Source organism: Porites lutea, chromosome 6 (assembly GCF_958299795.1).
Source record: "Porites lutea chromosome 6, jaPorLute2.1, whole genome shotgun sequence".
NCBI lineage: Eukaryota > Metazoa > Cnidaria > Anthozoa > Scleractinia > Poritidae > Porites > Porites lutea.
The window spans coordinates 23,812,218-23,835,522 of record NC_133206.1 but is presented as its reverse complement, the minus strand read 5'-3'; the positions used below and the strand labels follow the sequence as shown (position 1 = coordinate 23,835,522).

General features: G+C 36.7%; 2 protein-coding genes across 3 annotated transcripts; both read right to left on the bottom strand.

Moving 5' to 3' along the window:
- Nucleotides 1-1,992: 1,992 nt before the first annotated feature.
- On the bottom strand, nucleotides 1,993-10,961 carry LOC140940883 (uncharacterized). 2 transcript variants are annotated; one of them, XM_073389849.1, is made up of 9 exons: nucleotides 10,811-10,960; nucleotides 10,394-10,454; nucleotides 7,096-7,243; nucleotides 5,700-5,795; nucleotides 5,447-5,533; nucleotides 5,232-5,330; nucleotides 4,674-4,805; nucleotides 4,170-4,283; nucleotides 1,993-3,621 (listed from the first exon to the last, which is right to left on the bottom strand). In XM_073389849.1, exons 2-9 carry the CDS (start codon nucleotides 10,442-10,444, stop codon nucleotides 3,326-3,328), a joined length of 1,023 nt encoding a protein of 340 aa, XP_073245950.1. In that variant the 5' UTR covers nucleotides 10,445-10,454; nucleotides 10,811-10,960; the 3' UTR covers nucleotides 1,993-3,325. The 2 variants fall into 2 exon arrangements, with proteins under 2 accessions (XP_073245950.1, XP_073245951.1); XM_073389850.1 differs by lacking the exon at nucleotides 5,447-5,533 and having other exon boundaries at nucleotides 10,811-10,961.
- A 2,747-nt stretch (nucleotides 10,962-13,708) lies between these two features.
- LOC140940882 (tetratricopeptide repeat protein 5-like) lies at nucleotides 13,709-23,237 on the bottom strand. The gene is made up of 11 exons (XM_073389848.1): nucleotides 23,078-23,237; nucleotides 21,857-21,989; nucleotides 20,731-20,942; nucleotides 19,949-20,006; nucleotides 19,721-19,810; nucleotides 18,634-18,725; nucleotides 17,922-17,975; nucleotides 16,839-16,985; nucleotides 15,803-16,017; nucleotides 14,536-14,680; nucleotides 13,709-14,079 (listed from the first exon to the last, which is right to left on the bottom strand). The coding sequence occupies exons 1-11, from the start codon at nucleotides 23,141-23,143 to the stop codon at nucleotides 13,960-13,962; spliced, it is 1,332 nt and encodes a 443-aa protein (XP_073245949.1). The 5' UTR covers nucleotides 23,144-23,237; the 3' UTR covers nucleotides 13,709-13,959.
- Nucleotides 23,238-23,305: the final 68 nt, after the last annotated feature.

Below are 23,305 nucleotides of genomic sequence, written 5' to 3'. Positions count from 1 at the left end.
GTGAAAATCGAAAATTGGATGTCGTAAGCGGAGTCATAAGCGCGACGGAATCGGAGTCAGAAGAATCAGAACGTTTCCATTTCTTCCGACTCCGCTTACGACTCCGTCGCTTTACGTTCCGCTTATGATCTAGTGAAGACTAGATTGTCGGAGTCGGAAGAAGAAGCGGAAGGATAAACCAATCACAATACATGTTGTCACACTTTGTGATTGGCTTAGTTCTTCCGCTTCCGCTTCTGACCACGACAATCTGGTTTTCACAAGATCATAAGCGGAACGTAAGCGACGGAGTCGTGAACGGAATCGGAACGCTGTTTTCACTAGATCATAAGCTTTACGCTTCTGATTACGACTCCGACTCCGACTCCATCGCAAGTGAAAACCAGCCTTAAGAGATATATTCAAAGAAAGAAAGATGGGGCATCCAATTTTGCATCTGGCTAAGACCACGCGCGGCTCATGTGATGCGCGCGAGCTTCGCGCGCGACGAGATTATAAACTCGCTTCGCGAGAATCATACTACCCTGTTGAAAAATCGAAGTGCCATAAAAAATATCTCCCTTAAATGAGTTTCCTCTCAAATATCGGGTCTAAGATAATTTTTATGTGCTCTGTCAATTTTTGGCATCAGCAAGATTCCCACTCATTGTTTAAAGGAAGCATTGGTCACGTGACCTCTAAGTGCAAGTGGCCTATCCTTTGGAAAAGTGTGCTTACCATAAGAAGCCCAATTCAGTTAAGAATTATACATGTATTTTTTAAACCATTTACAGTGTAAGAACAAGTTTCTGTAGACTAGCGTATAGGATTCACGGATTACCGATTAACCGTGAACCTGCAATCTAACCAGACTAACCACAAGAAGACCAGACGTCATGTAAGCAATAGGCCGCTTCCAAGTTCCAAAAACTCTCACTTTCAAAATGAGGCCAAGTGCACAATCTTTCTTGTGAAAATGAGTTTTCTTCGCATAAGAATAAAGTTCATTTCCATGTCAAAGGCTGAGCACTTACTGCGCTTTTCACAAACATGTTAACTCTTAAGTTCAAAAGCAGCCTTCACAATTGCGTTTTTCGCTGCCGTCAATCATAATTACGATCACAAGCAACGAACCTTGTAACACAGAAACACACAAAACGGATCGAAATCCACCAATCACAAATCACAAACTTTGACCTTTTGAACCTGTTAAAGTAAAGTTTTGTTTCCTAAGAGCTCCGTTAAGATGATTGACGGCGGCGAAAAACGTAATCGTCAGTTGGCTTTTGAACTTCAGAATTCGCATCTTTGTGAAAAGCGCAGTAAGCTCGTTTTGATACAGAGGCCCGGGGGAACTCTGAAATGGCCTGTTGACCAATCGGCTCCCATTGGAACCTTAAGATGGGGGGCCAACTCTGGAGTACCCCAACCTCATCCCCAGGGCTTTTCCCACCCCTCACATTTTATAAGGAAAAAGCCCTGGGAATGAGGTTGAGAGTACACTACCTCCCCCTACCCCAAGTTAAAAACACTGTAGCACTCTGAAATCTGCTAACCAAGAGCTCATAAAACTATAAATTAAAATAATAGGGTATCATTTATGGGAAATCAGGAGCCTATTACAAATGATCATGAACTGGGTTTTCTGTTCCATAGTTAGTCTGGGATAGTAAATCCCAGGGATTTTTCCTTAGGTTTAGTCTTGTATAAGAGACGGGGTCCTAGAGGACAAGCCCCCTGGGGGAAGGCAGGGGCACAAATTATTATTCCAATCTGCTGGCCTTATGGCCCAGTGGAATTCAGAATATCCTCTAGTGCTCCTCATACCTGTAACTTTTTTTGTGGGAGCCCATAAAAGAATTTTCCAATGCAAACCTGGAGGTTTCAGAAAGGACCTGATAACAGGCTCACCACTGGCAGCAGGGGCTGATTACAGCTTTGTAGTTTTACTGCATAGTAGTTTTAGACTAGTTAACTATATTACGGTTCTTTAATCAACCAAGCTAGGGTCAATTATTAATTTTATCCTTTATTAACCAAATGAATGTAAACAAACTTTACAGTGTATGTATAATAACCATTTAATGGCACGTCTTTCCTTATTATTCTTAGTTATTTACAAACGCATAGTCAGGATATTTAAGGGGCATACAGGTAACTAAAGGTAGAAATATATTTTCCACCGAAAAATAATAGAGATGTATTTACACTGGAATGACCTTTCATTTTGCAAATTGATTTCTTTTTCACTTTACGCAGTAAAAATGTTATTATAATTATTAAAACAAACCAGTTGATCAAGACCCAGTTCAGTTCACTCCCAGATAGATTAGTGCCCCAATGCCTGGTAAACTTACAGTCATGCATATGATTAACATATTTGTAAAGGGTTCAGACCCAGGAGTCATGACTAATACGTGAAATGTGATTTTCCATCAAGATTGTATGTAGTCCTGAATTGGACTGATGTTGGCAGCCAATGACAATATTATTTCAATGATCATATTTCACCTGCTTGACAAAATTCTCAGCAAATGCAAGATGCAACATTTGATGTTACTTATCTGCAATCTCCTGGAAATTGATACTTTGAAATGCAAAATAATGTTTATAGGTCAGTTTTGGCACTGGACACTAAGTAACCCAGGCATACTGCAGGCTCTTAAATGTATAGCTCTTCACTTTTTCTCTAGATGGGATGTTAGGTCCATCATGGATGTAGCTGATCACAGGGTAACCAGGTTTGTTTACTATGAAGCGACCAACAGAATTCCTTAGTCCACCATGGGGTGACCTGGTATATGGAAACATGTCTAGAGGATTTTTACTGCTCTTTTTGAATGGGATGTTACTCCATAACTAAGTTATAACTTAAAAGTTAATTACCACTAGGGGGTATGAGAGGAAACACTCCCGCTGGTAATGTAAGACACTAGTCCATCACAGGACTCTATGAACCTACTAGGAGTCTTATTTCTCCACCCTTGATGGGATGCTGGTCCATCAGAACGAAGCTGGATGTTTAGGTGACGAGCAGTATAATGAGCCCCATGTCTCTTGTACTCAAAGTGACATAGAGAGCATCCCAATATCACTCCCTTGGAGGGTGGGGCCCAGGGCAGCCTTCACACACAGCTATCTACGCAATTGCGGAAACAAACACGTATTTCATTGTCCAACAGGGTGCAGTCCTTGTTAAGAGCCAGATGCTGTGAATCATTGTCCTTTAAATCTCCAACACCGACAATTCTGTCAACCTCAAAGGAAAGTCTTCACTGTCTTTTTGTCAGATTAATTCATCTGACTCTAATACAACTGATTCAAAATTAAGTGTTAGGTCCTGTGCTTACAATGGATACTTCTTTCCATTAAGATTGTGAACAAACTTGTATGTCAGTCTCTGGCCGGGAACTTTACGGAGGATGTTCTTGCTGTAGTAGTATCTGAGTGCGCGGCTTAATTTCTCGTATGTCATGTTTTTTCTGTTTTTCTGCTTTCCCCATAGGCGTGCCAAACCATTGTGGTCAATGAGGCGAAACACTCCTTTGGCCTGATTTTTCCACACTAGGTACTTGTTCTGTTTTTGCAGCAAAATGTGGTGAAGAAACTCCCATAAGTACTGACACTTGACAGGAGGAAGATCTAAAGGAAAAATATATATTTATTAATCAACAATATGATTACATGAACAGCAAATACCACTTAAAAAACATTTTAAGTGTTAACACTTATTACAGGCCATATAGCCTGGATTTTTATCAAGACTGAGTCTGTTAGTTTTTAATATTTGTATCACTGACGTTTAAGAAAGCGCAGCGAACTTAATGTATAGGATGGCACTTATTGTTAATCCAAACGTTGCAACTTAAGTGCACAGGAACAGCAAAGAAAACTCCAAAAGAGCATTGTAAAGTTTTCTGCATCATTGTAGCAAAAATATGTAGTACTTTAGTTGATGGCTTAGCTAGGAAATGCTGTATTTGCATTTCTTTGTAGAGGATTGATGATTCTGATTTATAACTTTACATCATGGACTAAAGGTGAGCATTTTGTGTTACATTTGCTTTTAAAGATAATGTTATTGGAAGAACCCAGGCAAATAAAAAGAGAATCCTGCACAAGTACTCACGTGATACTGGATGATCTAGGAATAAGTTACGGTACGTGTATCATCGGTAAAATATTCTCACCATCATCATTGTCCTCATCATCTTTGTCATCTTCACCATCATCATCAACGTCATCATCAACTTCATCATCATCTTCTTTTGTTCTTCTTGTCTTGTCGTGAGGTTCTTTGTTTTCTAACAAAGAAGGTTCAAAATTGTTTTTTCAAAACTCTATAAACAAGACGGTCAATAAACTGATCCAGGTTTTGCATTCATTGTGTTCGGGATACCCACATTCAATTAAATTTCTCATGTTTATCATGTTTATTGTCATAATGCTATGTGTGCACATATTCCAATGGTTGCCTTGTAACAAAAAAAGAACAATATGATTTGTTTAATTGATCTGGGAAATGCCCAAGATTAATGTTCCAGAAAAATAATGCAACCCAATTCAAATTGAAAAAAATCCCTCCCTTATATATGATGAGCAGATCACATTTATTTATATATTTTGACAGTAATTCTGAGTCAACCATAGACCATTTAATATTAACAGTAAAAAAATAATCTTACAACAACTACCTGTTTGTGGTTTTGAACCATTTTGTTGCTGGCTGTTTGTGGTACCCTCCTCGGTTGACTTTTCAGAAGATTTCTTGTCATCATCAGTGGCCTTGTTCTTCTCTTTCTTCTCTTTCTCATTATCTGCACCATCTTAGATTAAAATAAAAATAACCAATTAACAGACCATAAGGAAAAGAATTATGCATTTACAATTCTTACTTGAAATAAAACAGGTTTTTTACGAAAAACACACTCATTTGCAGGATTAGAATCTTCAACCTTATAAGAAGAGAATCAAAAATGTTTTCTGGTGTAGTAGTGTAAGTTATAAGTCAGAATGGATAATGTTCAGTTTTTTTTTTATCATTATACAACTCGGCTTAAAACAGAATCTTCAAAGAGGAAGCATTAGACATGGAAATCCATCCATGTTGTGTCTTGTAATCACTCAGATTGGTGTGCAGTTTGCCTTAAAGTGCAGGCAAAAGGTGGAAGATGCAGCCATATGCCTTTCTAAGGAATGTATCAAGGCATCGGCATGAATGAAATAAAGAAGGAAGAATAGATGCATCTTACCATGAGGTTCATCCATTTCAGCCTCAATTCCCGAGTCACATCCAAAGTCAATATCAGCAGAGTCAGAAAGCAATGGAGAGTCTGGACTCAGTGGCAGATCTGTGGAAGACAACATTATTTCATAATCAACAACATGCTTTCTTTACACCAATGTCCAATAAAGTCATAATGGTACCTAGTAGTTATGACTGTGTTAAAAATTTATTAAATTTTACCTTGCAATAAACTGAGGTCATCTTCTGAGAGGTCAGACCCACAGTAACCATATTCAGAACAGGCATCCAGGTCTGTGAATTTAAGGTCTTTAAAAAAGAATACACATTATTAAACAAGTGTTGACAGAGACAAAAATGCTAGTTTAACATAGAGGGTCAATCTCTCTAAACTGGCTTTGGAATGAGTTTACTGAGTTTAAATAAAATTATAAGGGTTTTGATGATTGACTACAGAAACAAAATAATTAGGTACCAGCATCTATTCCATCATCACAAGTTTCAACATCCACAACTGCATCAAACTGTGTGTCATCAAATGGCCCAGAAAATATATCTACATTGCATGGAGCTGTTGAGATAAAATTCAAAAAAAAGATTGTAATGGATGGTAAAGCTACAGTAACACAGAACATTCTTCTAATAAACAGCTGTAATAAAAATTAATATTTAATATAATGATATTAATAACACAGTTGCATTAAGCCCTCTTAACGGACATAGTACTTTCGCAAGTGGACAACTTGACTACTTAAGGCTGCATTGACAAATAATAATTTATTAATAATTTATTACTTATTCGGCGCAAATATCTATATGAATATATTCAAATGCGCCTTACAAGTTACATTAAAATAATAATAAAATAATAAATCTAATATAGTAAAACTATCCAGTCCATATCTAATAAATAAACTAAAAATTACACAGAGTCAAAAATGTAAAATTCTAAAAAAAATAACAAGCATACGCTTTTCTAAAAAGATGAGTTTTCACTAAGGACTTAAAAACGTCCATTGTCTTAGCATTTCTAATGTCATTTGGGAGACCGTTCCACAGTCCCGGAGACGCAACTTGAAATGCTCTGTCTCCCAATGTCTTTTTTGTTTTTGTAGCATTATATGGTTGTAGTAGTAGCTGTGACGAGGATCTTAAATTATAATTTGTTCGTTCCCCAGTTCTAATTAAATCTGAAGTATATAGTGGAGCATAGCCATGTATTGCCTTATAGGTTAAAATTAGCACTTTGTATTCAATCCTAAAAGACACAGGCAGCCAATGTAGCCGATAAAGAACAGGTGTTATATGTTCAAATCTAGGAATGTAATAGACTAGCCGAGCTGCACTATTCTGGATGCGCTGTAATTTAGCGATATGTACAGCCGGAATCTTGAATAGTAAGCTGTTACAATAATCAATACGGCTGATAACAAAATCCTAAGTCTTAACTCTATGCTTACAAAAGTGTTTCCTGTGATAAGCATGCACAGCCAGCACCTTAGGGACACTTTTTCAAGCTGTTCCTATTAAAGCCAGGTGTCCTCTTAATGCAATGAATGTCAAAGATAAGAGAACTTAATAATATTACAATAAATTTTTAACACATATTTTTTAATGATTTGAAATATACTATATAATATTTCAAATTATCAAAGTACTACATAGCTACTGAAAAGGTTTCACCTATACAGCATCAAACAAATTATAGAGTTTCATAACCATGTCCTCTCCAACTGATCAAAAATTATTCATCACAAGGAAGAGTTAGGCATTGATCACTGAAGGGACTTAAAAAATTACTATGTCCCTAATAACAATCCATATATGTTTTATAATATACACTTTCTAAAAAAAATAAATGAGCCAAATACCTTCAATGGGATATCCATTTGCATGCAAGAGATCTTGAATGGCTTCTATTGTGATTGTGGTTGCTACAAGGGGACCAGCAGTGGTAGAGGGATAACTGTAGGATGACAGCCATGATTTCAACATCGGTAAAGACAATTGATTGGGAGGCTGCAGAAATGAAAGAAAATATTGAAATCACAACATTAATCCTGCCCTTTCCAAAGTACAATAATTTAAAATTTCATATGCAAAACACATCATAATAATGGTACTATACAGAAGTATTACTAAACAGTCCAAGTACTGCTAATGTTATGAATACACCACTTTTTTAATTTCCTTTTGGCAAATTTAATGATGGTGGCTTTGTTATAGTAACAACTGTTCTTATGTTTAACCAGTATTCAACCTGAGATTAGCTTTTTGCTGGGGTTCTAACCCTGGTAACATAAGTTGAATACTGTTTAAGAGGTTAAAATAATAAGGAAAGAAATTCACAATTCTTTGTGTAAAATCTTTAGAAATACTTAGTAGTATGCAAAAGTTATTCCAAAGTAATTTCTAAATTTATTTAAACAGTCACAATATATGAATCCGTCCACAGATTTAGAGGTTAGGCCCCCACCCCCCCTCCCCCACAAAAAAAAAAATTGGTCTATAAGCACTAAATGCATACTGATCAACCTTTTGAGTGAGTAAAATCAGGATATTTTTTTGATAAGGCCAGCGCTGAAGGGACGAGCCGCTAGGAGGGTCTGGGGGCATTCTCCCCAGAAAATTTTGAACTCTTGATCCTCTGAAATGCCATTTCTGGTGTTCTGAGAGGACAATTTTTGTCTAAAATGTTCACCAAATCAATTGTCATTTTATGCTTATTTTTATTTGCCTGGTTTCGAGTACAAGTACTTGATTTTATTTTATATTATTTTGTGCAATTTTTAAAGTTTTCTGGACATCAGTTTCTGTTAAGTATAATCTGTTATGTGTTCTTGTATAAGTATCGTAAGAGTTCATTTGGAAATGTCAAAATAGGGATTTTTTTCCTACCCTGATCACATATTGGTCGGGATTCAGGATTTTCAAGCAAAATTGGGAGAATCCCGATGAAATCGGGATGGACAGTTGGTAAAAAGATTAACCTAACCATGAAAATATTGTACTGGGGGTTCATTCAATAGTTACACCCCTAGCAATAACATAACATATACTGGGGGTTCATTCAATAGTTATACCCCTAGGAATAACATAACATATGCCACTATTTTTTAGCTTGCAAGATTGTAACGTTTTTCATTCTGATGTTGAAGTTGCTCTCTTTATAAGTGAACAACATTTCTGACAGGAAACAAATAATTTGTTTCCTGTCAGGGCAGAAAAAAATTTAATTTTGTCGACAAACATTGCAAGTTTGTTCAAATCATAACAAAACGTTTGCAGAGTGGGCTACCTCAAAATAATATCATTCTACCGGTAATACAGTTTGGGTAAGTTTGATACCAAATATGGCCATGTTTTTCTTACAGTAGAACGGTGTTTATGCTTGAATGACTGATCATTGCATATTTTGAGAACAATTGAAAATTTCCAAGAAAAAGAGCGATTAAAATAATACCTAGCTTCGCTATTATTGCAGCACCTATTTGTCCATCAGTCATTTACTAGTATGAAGATCATAACAAAACGTTTGTCATTTTGGACTTCAACTGTTGATAACACTTTGTTGACTTTTTAATAACCTTAGATCAGCGCTATCTTAAACATACATATCCTCTACTCTATTTTGCACTATACATTTCTTATGACATTAATACGGAGACTTTAAATGTATTTTGTCAAATTTGTTTATTGTTTCTTAATTTTTATGACCTTAGCCAACGACATGAAAAGGTCTGATGAACTTTGTAAGCGAGAGAATAAAGAACTAAAGTGATGATTATTGTAGTGACTCAGATGAGAGCTGTCTTTTGAACCATTCCATCAGTTCTGTGGAACCATATGGAAAAAAATCAGCACATTTTTTCCCTATTTTACCGATAGAAGACAAAAAATGTTTTCCAAGAATCAATTCAGCAAATTGATATCAAAATTATGCAAAGGGATAAAATTCCACATAAGTTCAGAGCGATCAGTTTCAAGGAAATATGGTAATTTTGTTTTGAGTGTTAATAGTATTGTTCGTCTATGGCACAAAACACCTTTCTTTGCAAACATGTAAATTTTAGTTTGTTTGTGGTGTTGCTGGACAGTCCTGCTTGATAGTTTAATTTCTTTAAGTTTGCAGGACAATAGAATTTTGAATTTCAGTAGGTGAAGCTTTATTCACTCAGTTATGTTAATCCAGTGGACCCATGTGACAGCTCCTCTTTCTTGATAATAACATATACAAAAAAATGACTTATTTATCATTTCCATAAAGCACAATCATTTCATGCCTTTTTCTTCCATTTTGAGCAACCGTTTGTTTGCTTCAGAACAGATATTGTCACTGAAATGAATGACTAATACGGCATACGTGACCCCATCTTAGAACAGTCGGGCTTGTTTTGTGACGTCAAGCTCGGCAAAGAAAACAAGGCTTTTTGTTTTCAGCACTATCCAAGACTAAATGCTACTAGCAATATTACCACGGCAGCATGTACGTGCTTCTGCATGTCAAATCCATTGAATTTTAAAGCAAAGTCCTTTGATAAAATTTAAGATCAAGGACTTAACCTGAACGCAAAGGTTATATATGCCTGATCAGAACTTCTGAAATAATGTTTGGAAAGGTTATTTGGAAGGTAATTAATAATCCTTCTAAGAATCTAAAATTAAATTTTGTAAAGCACTGTTGAATTCCTCGGTAAGATCTTGAAAAGGCTTTTATTGTTTTGATCATCAAGAACCAGGAAAACTACAGACAGTTTACTATCAATACAAGTAAAAAAGCAGATCTAATAAAATAACTGTCCTAAATAATCAGCGATATCCGTTGCAGTGTGGGTGGATACGGTGTAGGCCATTTATGTGAGTATAGTATTACCACGACAGCAGCTATAAAATAAAGCAGTCGTTTCGAACGGCAGCAAAACCTAAACAGTTAAAAGAAAATTTGCAACAAACTGAACAGAATAGAATACTCGAGGGACAGAATAGTTTCATAGCGATTATTGAATATTTGGTGTGTGATAAAAATCGTAAGCATTTACAATGCATGTCAAGTGTAAACAAACTTCGCTCCCAAGTATCAAAATGTCTGAAATGAATCTACCACGAACCACGGGCACGCGAGAAACACCTTTACACAAGTTGTAAATTACATTAACTGATTTCACTTACCACTTGACTCGTCGGGGTAAATGGCATGTCAAATAAACAGCCGTCGGACATGTCTGCAAACCTGCAAGAAACCACACGATCATTCAAGCGAGGTTTTAGTTCGAAGTTGCTCGCCGTCTAACGTGGGGCGCTTAATTTAACACACGAGTTTGGAACAACACAAAGTTGTACTTTGCACGTGTAATTTACAACACTACAGCTGAAATCAAACTTCTGTTAAAATCACGCCGCTGTGAGCAAATTTACAAGAACATCGTCAAAAGTCATACACGCTCGATTGAACCCGAATTTCATTCAACGTTAAAAAAAAAGAAACATTCGCAAGCTTGTGCAAGGAAATATCACGCTAAATTGATTCTGGGAAAAAGCAGCGTAAAGCTAGTTGAATTGTTCGAGCAAAGAATGGCCAAACCTTACCTTTAATCGCTGAAGATGACCGCTACAAAATACTTCGCACTGTTGCTTTCCTCTAGTCTTATCCGCCCAGACAGTCCCATTCGCAGAATTTATTACGGATCTCATAAACAAACTCTGATAGGTCTTTGCAATTGTTTTTTTCGGTGAAAACCCCTCATTTCTAGGAAACCCGCGCTTATTCGTCGTTTCTGATTCGCTCCTCTTGACCGGATACACGTCACAGCATATCACGTGATAGGTGTAAAGCGCCACCTCGTTTTCTCAGCCAATCAGTTATCGGAGATCGAATTCCGGGAATCCCCTCCACGAAATCGCTTCAGCCGGGAATTTCCCGGGATTTTTCCCTCGGCGGTAATTTTCACTTTTAAGTCTGTCATATGTTATTTTAAGCATACATCACGCGAGCACGTACAACACATGAAAATTCTCAGAAAGTGAGGAACATGTGTATAACCCTGTGAATGAAGACAATCGATGCAATACTTATTGAACAACACCAACGAGTAAAAAAAGTACCAGATTTAATTTCGTAAGGATACATCAACATTTTCAAGGTTTTTCAATACACAGTTTAAAAACTGTTTCTACAGCAGCGCTACAGTTCGGTTCCAGATGTTACAGATGCTAATTTGTGTCCAAGAAGAATATCAATTTATCAGACAATGAAAACAATGTTCCGAGCGAAAACGTGGAAAGTATGATAAATATAAATTGCGATGTAATGTGTATTTTTTTCCAAACCGAACACTGTGCTATGGGGCGATCGGAAGAGTCTCGATATCCGTGAGAGAAAAAAAGACAATTGAAATGCTTTTCTCACAGTAAAGGTTCGACATTCTCTTCTTAAGATTATTTTCTTTCCTGATAATTCGTTTCATTGAACTAATTACACGAAAAATTAAACGAAAAAAGGGATATGGAATTTCGTTCTGCGCGACAAATGTGAAGCACAGTGGCTACAAGTTTTTACACGCGCACTACACATGTATTAACTCAATGTCACAAAGCAAAAATAGCCGGTGATGGAAGTACCGCGGCAGCACCTTCATGAATAAATTTATAAGACACTTCTTTCTTCGTAAGTCGCTAGCGATTCTCTCACCTTGTATAAAACAATTTAAGCGACTGTCAGCCAGATTGATCACACCTACAAATATACATAATGCCTTTGGACCCTCCCGTTTAATACCCAGCCATAAATAACCTTTCTTAACTTGTGCTGACTTGACTTTAAATGTCATGTCCAGAACTTAGTTTTATCAAATTCTAAGGTTATTTATTTGTACCTCCTGTTTGCTAGCAGTTATTCATTTACCAGTGGCTTTCATCCTTGAATACCCCTGAGGGTTTGCCTATCACTGACCACTCCCTTACCCTCCTGGCAATGAGAGGCCAGGAAATCAGACAAACACATGTAACTCATACATTTGTTTCAAAAACCTATGGTAAAAATTCATGTGAATCTGTCATTTCATCTGTATGGAATAATATCCTGGGTTATGTCCTTGGAAGGTCAGGAAATGCTGCCTTTATAAGTCGAAAGCTGTTCTAGGCAGACAATTAGTTACAGTCCTAGCCACACACACAAATGCTCCAATTCTAACCACTCATTAACAGACAGTCATGATCCCTGCCATATTCAAACAGTGCATAACCTCCCATAACCAGACATCTCCCTTATTAAATACAGCAGACACCCAGTGAATCTTCAGAAGCAGAGAGTATTTCAAGGCAAACACACAGTCATTGATTCAGCCACTCTCAAACACTCTACTTTTGTAACCTCTTCCAGATAGCAGATATCCAAAAAATGATACCAGAGGTACACAATAACGCCACATTTTTAACCTGTCATCAGATATCCATGCTCATGGTCCCAGCCACAAAAACACACTGGATTTAAACCTGCCAGTTGAAGACATTACTTCTTTTCAAAGGTCAACTCCACACAAACGCTATTTTACTGTGTGACAGTATCAAGAAGCAGAGAACTCTTCCATGAGCAGACACCACAGGGTTCAATGTCTTTTCCTTGATCAGCAGTCACTGAGTTGTAGTCACTCCCACACACCAGCAATAATATTATAATCATGATACTTTGAACTTCCATGAAGGTATAGGTAAAAGGTAAAGGGCCCTTATTCTACCACAGGATAGGCCTGAAATGGTGATCATCTGACTAACAAACCTGAGGCTGCCTGAGTACACATCCCCTCTCCATCCTCTCTCCATCAGTGCTCTGTTTTAAGGGTATTTAAAGCTACTTAACCCATTCGCTCCTGGAGATTTTGCCGAAAAACGCGTTTTGAAGCTAGTCGAGTGGTTTTCTGGTCACTGTCGTGCTATAAAGAGCTAAAACTTACCACAAACCGGTCTACAGGTCGTACACTTGGCGGCCTTCTGATCCAGATGCAAAATATCAGCTTGCGAAGTTCGGGCATGCGCAGAAAGCAAAATTTCGACATAGTTTTTGGGTTTAAAAGTGACACAGCAGTCTTGACTTTTACTTTTCGCTTTCTCTCCTCCCTTCTTTTTTCGCTTTTCTTGCCTCATTTTTTTTTTCTCTTGCTGGGCATTTAGTAGGCTTCATTTTGGTGGGAAGAGTTTTTAGGAAAGCTTTTAGGATCTTAGGATTAGGTGAAAGGAAAGGTAGGTGGGTAATGGAACAAGATTTTCATGGAGATTTTCAGGTCCTTGTCACGTGGTTTTTTGCTTCTTTCTCCGGTGTCCTTGACTGAATTGTGGTCATTCTGGTATGGTTTGAAAGATCTCTTCACTCTGCACAAGTTACCGAAGAAAGTTGTCCTTGACCGTTAAAACTGATGACGTCACAAAGGGTAGAAAGGACCTGGATCCGCACGGGCGGTTACGGGCGGTTCAGGGGCGAATGGGTTAAGGCTCCAGGAAAAGGAACAAATCAAAAACAAGGTTTTGAGGTTACACCTGGCAATCAAACTCACGGCCACTTGTGCAGAAGGTGCAGAAAGCTTCAAACTACCCAGTGGTGCCAAATCCTTCCTTCCATAAATAAACATCTTTCCCATTTATGCGTCACACCAATTGATAAGCTTATCCAACAGTCTTAAAAAAAAAAAACCAGCAAATCAGTGAGCCTGTCTGATCTCTCCACCCACAACTACACCTGGACTTCACTCACTCTTTGTAGTAACCAAAAGAGTTGATGGAGCAAGTCTGTTCGGACCAAGTTTTTTCTTGTTTACAACCAAAACAACTGGATTGTCAACACGGATGGACATAAACTTGAATGTCTGCAAGAGAAAAGATAACATAACTCACTAAGTTGACGAAAGTGCAGTGTTAACAAATCAGCCCACTATATAAAGTGGTACTGCCTGCAAGCAAATCCCTCTTGATCAACTGCACCTGGAGAGCAGAGCGAAACCAAACCATTTGTTGTTGCTGCCTGAATTTTAATTGCAGTACATAAAAGTTAAGATGTTTGTGCAGATTTAAAGTAGAAGTCAATGTTTGAAACCTCTGTTTTGGAATGAAAATTTACATGAAAATACCTCGCTCACCACAAAAAAAAGCTAAGAGAGCTTGTAATGAATACATGTAAATATTCTTAACTAAGTGTAAAGCCTACAGTATGTACATTAATAATATTTTACGATGAAGACAGACTGCTAGATCAGATCTTAGCTAGCTTCATAGAGACTTGAAGTATTACAATAATTTATTATACAAATTTAACTGGCAAATACCTGTTCATTTTCAGTGAAATCAGTCTCCTGACAGAAGGGCTCAGGAATTGCCACAGAGTCACCAACAGCAAAACCACTCCCTAAGGCCATGTTATAAATAGTGACTGGTACACAATGATTCTCACTGTCCACCATGGCAAAGATGCTGAAATGCATAACATCTATTTTAGCCAGACAGACAACTGTTATTTGATGTATGATTATTTAACTACATTTTAGTAAAGCAATCTTAATGAGGAACGCCAACGTCACAAGAAGTGTTTTACAGTTAGGTCCTCAAAAGAAAACTCTGTAAAGACTAAAAACTAGATTAAAAAATGTAAGATGGTGAAAAAAAAAAAAAAAAGAAAAAAATGGATATATACATATTGAGTACAAATAGATGTACGTATACGTATTAGAAAATTACTTTAGATGGGCCATAATTTTATTTAAACTGGTGTGTTGTGAGAGGTATGGCACATAACTCACATCAGTCACAAATCCTTGAATTTTAAATTATCTAATGACAAAAACATGTGACCAAGGCTCAGATAACAGAATTGCACTCAACAGTCATCGGCACCGTACAAACTACTAGTGAAAAATTCAAGCAAAACTGACAATGACGGAACAACAAGACAACCGACAAATTGACCTAACAATAACCAACTATCAAATTGCAACAAAAGAGACACTGAAATGCACCAATCATATTTCTAGTCTTAACAGACCGCGGCAGGATTAGCTCAGTCGGTAGAGCACTTGGCTGCAGAGCGGGAGGTCGCAGGTTCGATTCCCGGGGCCGGACCAATACTCAGGGTCTTAAAAATAACTGAGAAATGAAGGTACTTCCTTTGCCCTGCAGGCGGCTGGACCTTCGCGTGGCTCGGATGACCACGTAAAATGGCGGTCCCGTCTCCATTAGGAGACGTAAAATATATGAGGGCCAAAAGTTTATTAGCCTTTGGCTATTAAGTGCTACCCTCTTTAAATAAAGGCTATTTTTTTTTGTTGTTGTTGTTTTTTTTTGTTTTTTGTTTTTTTTTTTTTACAGCCAACAACATCACTACTTAAGTGACAGACGACCAATAATGTACCATCAACTGACGTGATACAACTCACTTTGACTCTGAAGATGACTATCACACAGGTTGTCTAACTGTCAGTCACTGACAGCAACAGTCCTATTCAGGACTACACTCAACTGGACCACCATATTCCACTTACTTATAAAGTATAAACTCCTGGGTTCACAATAAATTATAAACTATTCTGAAAATCTTACTATGGTACAGGATCTTCCATTGGCACAAAACCAACAACTTTTCCCACTGTCACTTTGTTAGGGTTTACACCAGGAACCAGTTTGGAAACAGGAACAAGATCAAGCTGAACAGCCTGACCGGATGGGCTGGTGTAGGTACCGCCACCATATGGACCTAAATCAGAGGGGCTTAGGGACTGCACCATGGAATGGAGCCTCTTTGCTTTTAATTTACCCTTAAATTAGAACAAAACACAATAATCATGCAAATGAATACCTCTCAACCATTTTTTTTAAAAAAGGGCAAGACTTATGATGACCTCCTATTGGCTCCTGAGTCAAAATACTCAGCACATTCCACTCACTATTCAGGACTAACGTGGAATTTTGACACATAAATGCAAGACATTCCTCATTTAAAAAAAGACATTCCCAAATAGTTGACTGTAATCCTAACTTTTATTCTTGATAGATGACTGTTTCTATCTCAATACTGGTACATGAGATTTACAGCATCTTAACTTAAGATAAATCAATAATCCAGGCTAATTAAGGACATCAAAGGGAAACAACTAATTTCACATATCAAAGAGATGAGAGAGGGATAATGTGCAAAGTTTTTACAATGAACTCTCTAAAACTGGCCATAGTCATTTGGCTGATCACAAGGTGTTGATCCATAGTTCTGGCTGTATTTTAGGACCCATAATTTTAAACAACTGAGCATAAGAGACAATGTAGAACAAAATAATTAAATTAACTTGCTGATGAATAGTCTGAAAAAACTGCCAACATTTCATGACCACTGCTGGTTCCTCAACAAAATGAAGTCTGAGAAATGCACACAGAAATTCCATACTCTTGATGACATAGAAACTATTGAGATCTGGGTAGTATCACGAAATTTCTCAAAATTTTGGCTCTTTTCTCAGGCGATTAGCTGATGAATGGTAGTGATCAGGTTTTAACAGAGGACATTTAAATCGGGCATGCCAAATAATTTCTACAATAAACACAAACAGTTCCATTGTTCTACTGAGTGATCAGATCATATCACCTTTCCCTCCAATAAGTCAAGTGTCTTTGTGAGAATGTTAAGAAGTTTATTCTTTTCATCATTAGGTTCAGTCCAGGCTGGGTCAAGTGCTTCAGCTTGCTTGAAGTCACAAACTGCTAACTTGTATTCCTCCTGAAACTTGTATGCCTATAAATCAATAACAAAGGGTATCTATGCTTGTTCCAGTCTCCAAAATGGACCCTTGCATTTAATTACTTTCATATTCTCCACACTGCAAACTGTAAAAATGCGAAGAAAATTACTTTTGAAATAATTTTCCAGATAAATGTTTGATGATAATATTCCATTAAAATGCAATGGCCAACTGGTAGAAAATTATGGAGGACATAAACCCCGGCAGCATGGATGGTCACACAATACCATACTCAAATAGTGGTAATTCTGAGAACAAAACAATCGGCACCCATCTCCCCTCCCCTCTATTCAAAGTTAGGGGGTCTGTTTATTGCAGGTAGCACGTCCTACGGCACAACATTGCGCAGAGGGGACATGAGAAGAAAAGCTTCATTATCTCCGTTGATGCATGGTGCAAAGAAAGTCATTTTTACAGCTTGCCATTTGGGCAAGCTGAAGCTAGCATTTACTAGCCCAAAGATAATTTCAACTAGCCCCAAAAACGTTTTGATGAGCAGATTGATTTTGCAGTTCTTTTTTCTTGAATTCCACTAAAAACTTCACCTCCCCGTAGTGCTAGTTAAGAACAGAATTCACTAGCCTGATAGCAAAATCAACTAGACCCCAGCTATCGGACACTACTTTCTTTGCACAAGTCAGCAAAACCTCATAGGCCCTTTAAGGTTAAGTGTCTCAACTAATTTTGGCACTGATTGTAGTTTCATAGTGAAACTGATTTAGGAGTACATCATTCATCAACATTACAGTACAAAAGATTCATAAAAAAATAATTATCTAATATTTTCTACCATATTCCCATGCCTGCTGGACATTGAGAAGGAAATTTAATTTAAGTATTAGACATAAATCTAATTATTAGATGTAAATATCTGAATAATTCAATGATTTAACCAATTTAACCATCCCCCAGTGAATGGGGAATCTTACCATTGCTCTGTTGAAGTAAAGATCTGGGTTATTTCTTGCCACAGGATCCTTGAACTTTCATGAAAATGAAACCAAACACATCAAAAGACTCCAATTCAAAGAAAATACATTGTACATTATACATGTAATAGCTTTAATTGAATTTTATTGAAATATTACCACATTACCATCATTCTTCACTTATCATGTAATAAATTATTATTATTGTCATTGATTGATCTTTAATGTCAAATTCTCCCTTTGATTTACTTAAGCAATAGACCACACTTTCTCTGGGTTTACCGATAACCCACGCGGGATGTCGGGAGAACACGAGAAAAGCTTGTAAATCATGAGCCGAAGGCGAGTGATTTACAAGCATTTTGAGTGTTCTCCCAACATCTCAAGTGGGTTATCACGCTGGTAAACCGATAGAAAGTGTGGTCTAATGCTTTTATAAAATAACTTTAAAGTATGTTTCAGTTTTCTATGAGTTTACTGGCACAATAAACCATAGGTTTTTAACCAATCAGGACGCACGTACTATCTTAGTTATTTTATAAAAGCATGTACAAGGCAAGTTAGAAGGAAAATCTCATAGTATATCATGATCAGAAGTCACCTTGGACCTTCCTCCAGGCACCCCTTAATAACATGGCCAGTGAGCCCAATTACACAAAAACTGCACTTTATGTCAGTTATTCTAAATTCTTCTCAATGATGGTATACTTACAGCTTGTGAATAGGCCGTCATACACTGTTTGATGAGTTGGGGGGACTGTGATCCACAAAAGAAGAATGACAAGTATGCATTGCCAAGCACATCTATAAAGGTAATAATAAGATGGAAAGGTGAAATGTTTATGATAGATTGTTTTAAAACTTGGAAGTATTAGAACCTTAAAAATTGGAAGAGGTCAAATGAACTTCATTTTGTAATGCTGTACTTATGAGTCCAACTGGACTTAAAGAAGCTGTAGAGGTAACAGAGGTAACAGCCACCAAATTGAGTGAAACATTGAAATAACAGCTCAAAAAGTTAGACATAGAGACAAAGCATTAATACAAAAGGAAGTATGGATGGACAAACTTAGGGCTGTCATTAAGAGGTGGGGGTCGGTGATTTTCCCCAGCTACAGCTGCGGCTACTTTAACTTCATAGAAAAATAGAAGAAAAATAGAACCAAAAAATATCCCTGGTTGTTTTATTCCCCGTCTACTTTTTGTGTTTACCCAGCAACTTGAAATCTTAGTGACATCCCTGAAACTTGAAGATGATTGAAATGGACTGCAGTTGGGATTTTGAAAACTTGTATTAGCCTAACAGTTTTCAGAGTTCACTTTTGTTATTTGTAAATTGATTGATATAATGCTAGGAAGAGAATTTTTTGACAAAAAGCTGTAATTTTGTTATTCTCAGATAATTTGTCAAGTTTTATAATGACAAAAGATGCATAGCTGGCACTAAAAACACAATGAACTAGACATCCATGACAGCTCCTTTAATACAATCAAGATTGATGGGGTAAAGAATATTTTCTTAATAAGCAGATTGAAAATGTTACCTGCCTAGTATGCCAAAGGCTGTCAAAATAATTATTTCAAAGATAGTTTCGTCAAAACATCTGCCAATAGAAATGAGTTCCTCAGCAGTCCCAGGATATGAATGGATGGTTTTTCCGTTTTTTGGGGGCCTTGCTTTGGACAAAAAAGGGGGGAGGAGGGCAAAAATGTTTTGCTAGATTTATCACAGGTTGATAATGTTATTAATAAAGCATTCTGATATCAACACATAGATGAGAAAAATTAAAGTGACCTACACCAAGACATTCCATCTTTAACATCACACTGTACAGCTTCCTTTGCTTTCTCAACGCTTACTTTAATATTCTCAACTTTTTCACTTTGATCTGAAAAATGAATAAACACATACACACATATTTGCAAGAAATTACAGGATCAAACTACAAAAATTCAATAAAATCTTTGTCATTATGCAGTATGGGTTTCAAAATAATTTACATCTGGAAATTAAGATAATTTATTACCTTTCCCGATCTGCCGCAAGACCATTGATAAATTCCTTAAAGACACTTTATTCTTTTCCTGAAGGAAGAGATAGATGTTCCTTTCAAAGAGTAAGATTACTGAGTTCATTATAATGTAAATTATATCAAACAAAAAAGCATTCACATTCATAACTTTCATACAGTAGATTCAAGTGAAACTAATGTTTTACAGGTAAATAATTAACTGATTCACTCTCAAAGGGTTAATCTGTACAAGTGGAAACCAAGTGTGATCAAATGATTATAAAAGGTCCAGTAACTCAAATTCTAGCCCTAATAAATGTGCATTGTGTACTACCAAAATCACTAACCTAGTAGGACCTCGAAAAAAAATGATTGTTTGCTTTTGCAATTTCGAATAGCTTGAGGACCACATCAAGCAACCAGTTTGGTCTTTTGACTTTACCTCATTTTAGAAATGCCAAAAAAAGATGATTTGTTGTTTAAATACTCTGAAACTGCAAGGATAGCGTTCTTTTGAAACAACTCTGCCTACACCGTTTCAAACTTATCATAAATAATTAGTGACCAAGCATCTTTTCCAATAATTTTGATTTCCTATGCATGATATTTCCTCATGAGCATTCATTATCTTTTCAAGCGCGAGCCACTTGAATCACCGATGGTCACACAAGCTTTTTGAAAATTAAAATACGAAATGATTGCTTTTTTCCTTTTTTTTTCCAGGTGTTAACAGTTCAGTGATTTTGGTTAGTATGTTTCTTCAGTAAAGTCAAATCTTTGTTGAAGGATAAACTTACATGGTTCAGTGCTCCAACAAAACAGTTTCTTGCTGCTTCTACTTGTCCATTCTTCCAGTAACACTCTCCAAGACAGTTCCAGGCCTCAACCAGTTTAGGATTCATCTTGACAGCTTTAGAAAGAGCATCTTGAGCCATAGGATCATAGTGAGGCATTACATTCAGAGCTTTTCCTCTCAAAAACAAACACTTTGCTGTTTCTTCACTACAGGCTGAAATGATTTGTCATATGATTTAGCTGCTGCCATGCAAACTAAATGAAGCCTTTGAATATGTTTACTTAAAACTTTCTACAAGTCATATTAATTTTAAAATGTACTAAATATATACTATATTTACTTTACCCTTTTTTATTTTATTTAAGTTTGGAGATTAGCATTTATTCAGCATGCCACTCATTACAGTCATGTTAGGAAATGAATACCCCTATTGATTCTATTGATGAATTCATTATTTGAAAATTGAATCTGTCAGTTGCTTATATCAGGTTCATTTCATTATTTTTGGATATGTAATAAGCAGTAAATTCATGCACGAGGCAGTTAAAATTTCTGTCAGCTCAGCTTTCTTTTTGAACTTTTTCAGGAGTTTTATACATTCAAAGTGTGAAAGATTTCTCAATTTGATGAAATACAGACAAGTTGTAGTATAAAATCAGTCACTACTTTTTTATGCATGTATGAATGTAGATTTATATTATGTTAACAGACATGGTTTGGTAGACTAATGAATTCAATTTTCAATTGATACATTCATTAATAGAATTCATGGGGCATACTTTACCTGGTTTGGTTGTAATTCCCAAACGTTTCTCTGAGCTCTCAACAATTTTTACTGACCTTGAAATTCAGATTTTCTTCCACTTCTCACACGCCATCAACATACCTTTTTTAATTTTCTACCTCTTTACAATTTTCATGGCGACATGAACACAAGGAATTTGAATTCACTGACATAATTGACTCCCATCCAGTTTGTGAAAATCACCTAAGATAACGATTTGCAACCTCACCCCTAGGGTTCTCTCCTACCCGTCCATAAGGAGCAAGAGAAAGAAGAGGGGGAATCTGGTAATGAGGTTACTAAGATTTGATGCTGTAGATAAAAAAATCAATGTTCCCCTTACCTTGGACATAATCCAGAATATTTAGAGTCTCCTTTAACTTTTCCTCAGTTTCTTGATTTTTTAACAAAGCTTTGTCAGTGGAATTGTGTTCAAAGTAATGATCTCTAAATTCATAGAGTTGCTGTACTGCAACCTAAAATTTAATGCATAAGTGCATAAAAACAATCTTATCAAAACACAAGTATCAACTGCTGGCATTACTACCAAGTTATTGGATGCACCATCACAGGTCATCCTCAAAAATGTAAAATTTTAATTTCCCCTTCTTGTTGGCTTTCATTTTTTTTGCAAAGTACAAGACAGAAACTATTGATACACAATGAAGGAGAAAAACATAAGATAGCCGGCAACTGATGAGATTGAAAAGTGCGTCTTTCATGTGCCAGAACTGTGTGTAGGGTTGGGGATGATAGGAAAATTTGAGGGCATTACATTGCATCTGGAAATTTGGCATGGGATTTTTTGGGGCTTAATTTTTGGTCCAGGGATTTTTTTGGGTTCTGTTGGAAGCCCGAGGGATTTTTTTTAGATTTTGACTTTTGCCCTCATTTCATCATCCCCATTACTTGAAAGCTGGAGTAACCCTGAGCGGCCCACCCCCTTCAGAACAAAAATAGAATGAAACACAACGGCTTTATTGTCCTACTTAAAATTATTTTCTGTGAGTGGCCAACACCTCTGTGTTAACTAGGAGGCAACTTTCCCTGGTCTCCGGAACTTCTGGAGAATACTGCATGACCTCACTATTATTTCAATGACTTAAGCTTATATTGCACAATTAATATAGAGCTCTGAAAAGGATCTTATGATGATGCCCTCCCAGATGGACAAGGGACTGTTATTTTCAGTCATTTTACTGTAATCAAACTCTCCACTAGAATGTACATATGTTTTATAGTTAATTTTTTATCTCAGGAAAGTCTTTTATTTTTCTTTTGTTACAACTTCATTAGCATAATTTACCATACGCGAAAACAAAAGAAAAACAAAAATTACTTGAGATAAAAAAATAACTACAACATATATAAATTAAACTCTGTACTCTCTGAAACGATTAACTCAACCAAAGACCCTTGTCCTAAAGTCATGATCACTAAGTCATGCAAAAAAAATGCAAAAACCTTAAATCATATTACAAACTCCTTTTCTTTGCAGCCATCTAGGGAACAGATCCCACCGACCTTTAGAAAAAAAAGTAACAAGAATCTCTTTAGTACCAACCTCAGCCTTTTCCAAAGGCCACTCCTCCTGGCTTGGCTTTTCTTCGTTATCTTGTCCTCCCTCCATTTCATAGATACTAGCAATGTTTCAGCTAACGTCCACAAAACGCAAAGCAATGAAGAAAATTAAATTACACCTTCCCGCCGCCATTTTGAAAGCCGCACTTTGTCTTGTCTCCGCACTTCTGGATATACTTGATCTGCGGACTTTTCATAGGTTGTAATAAAG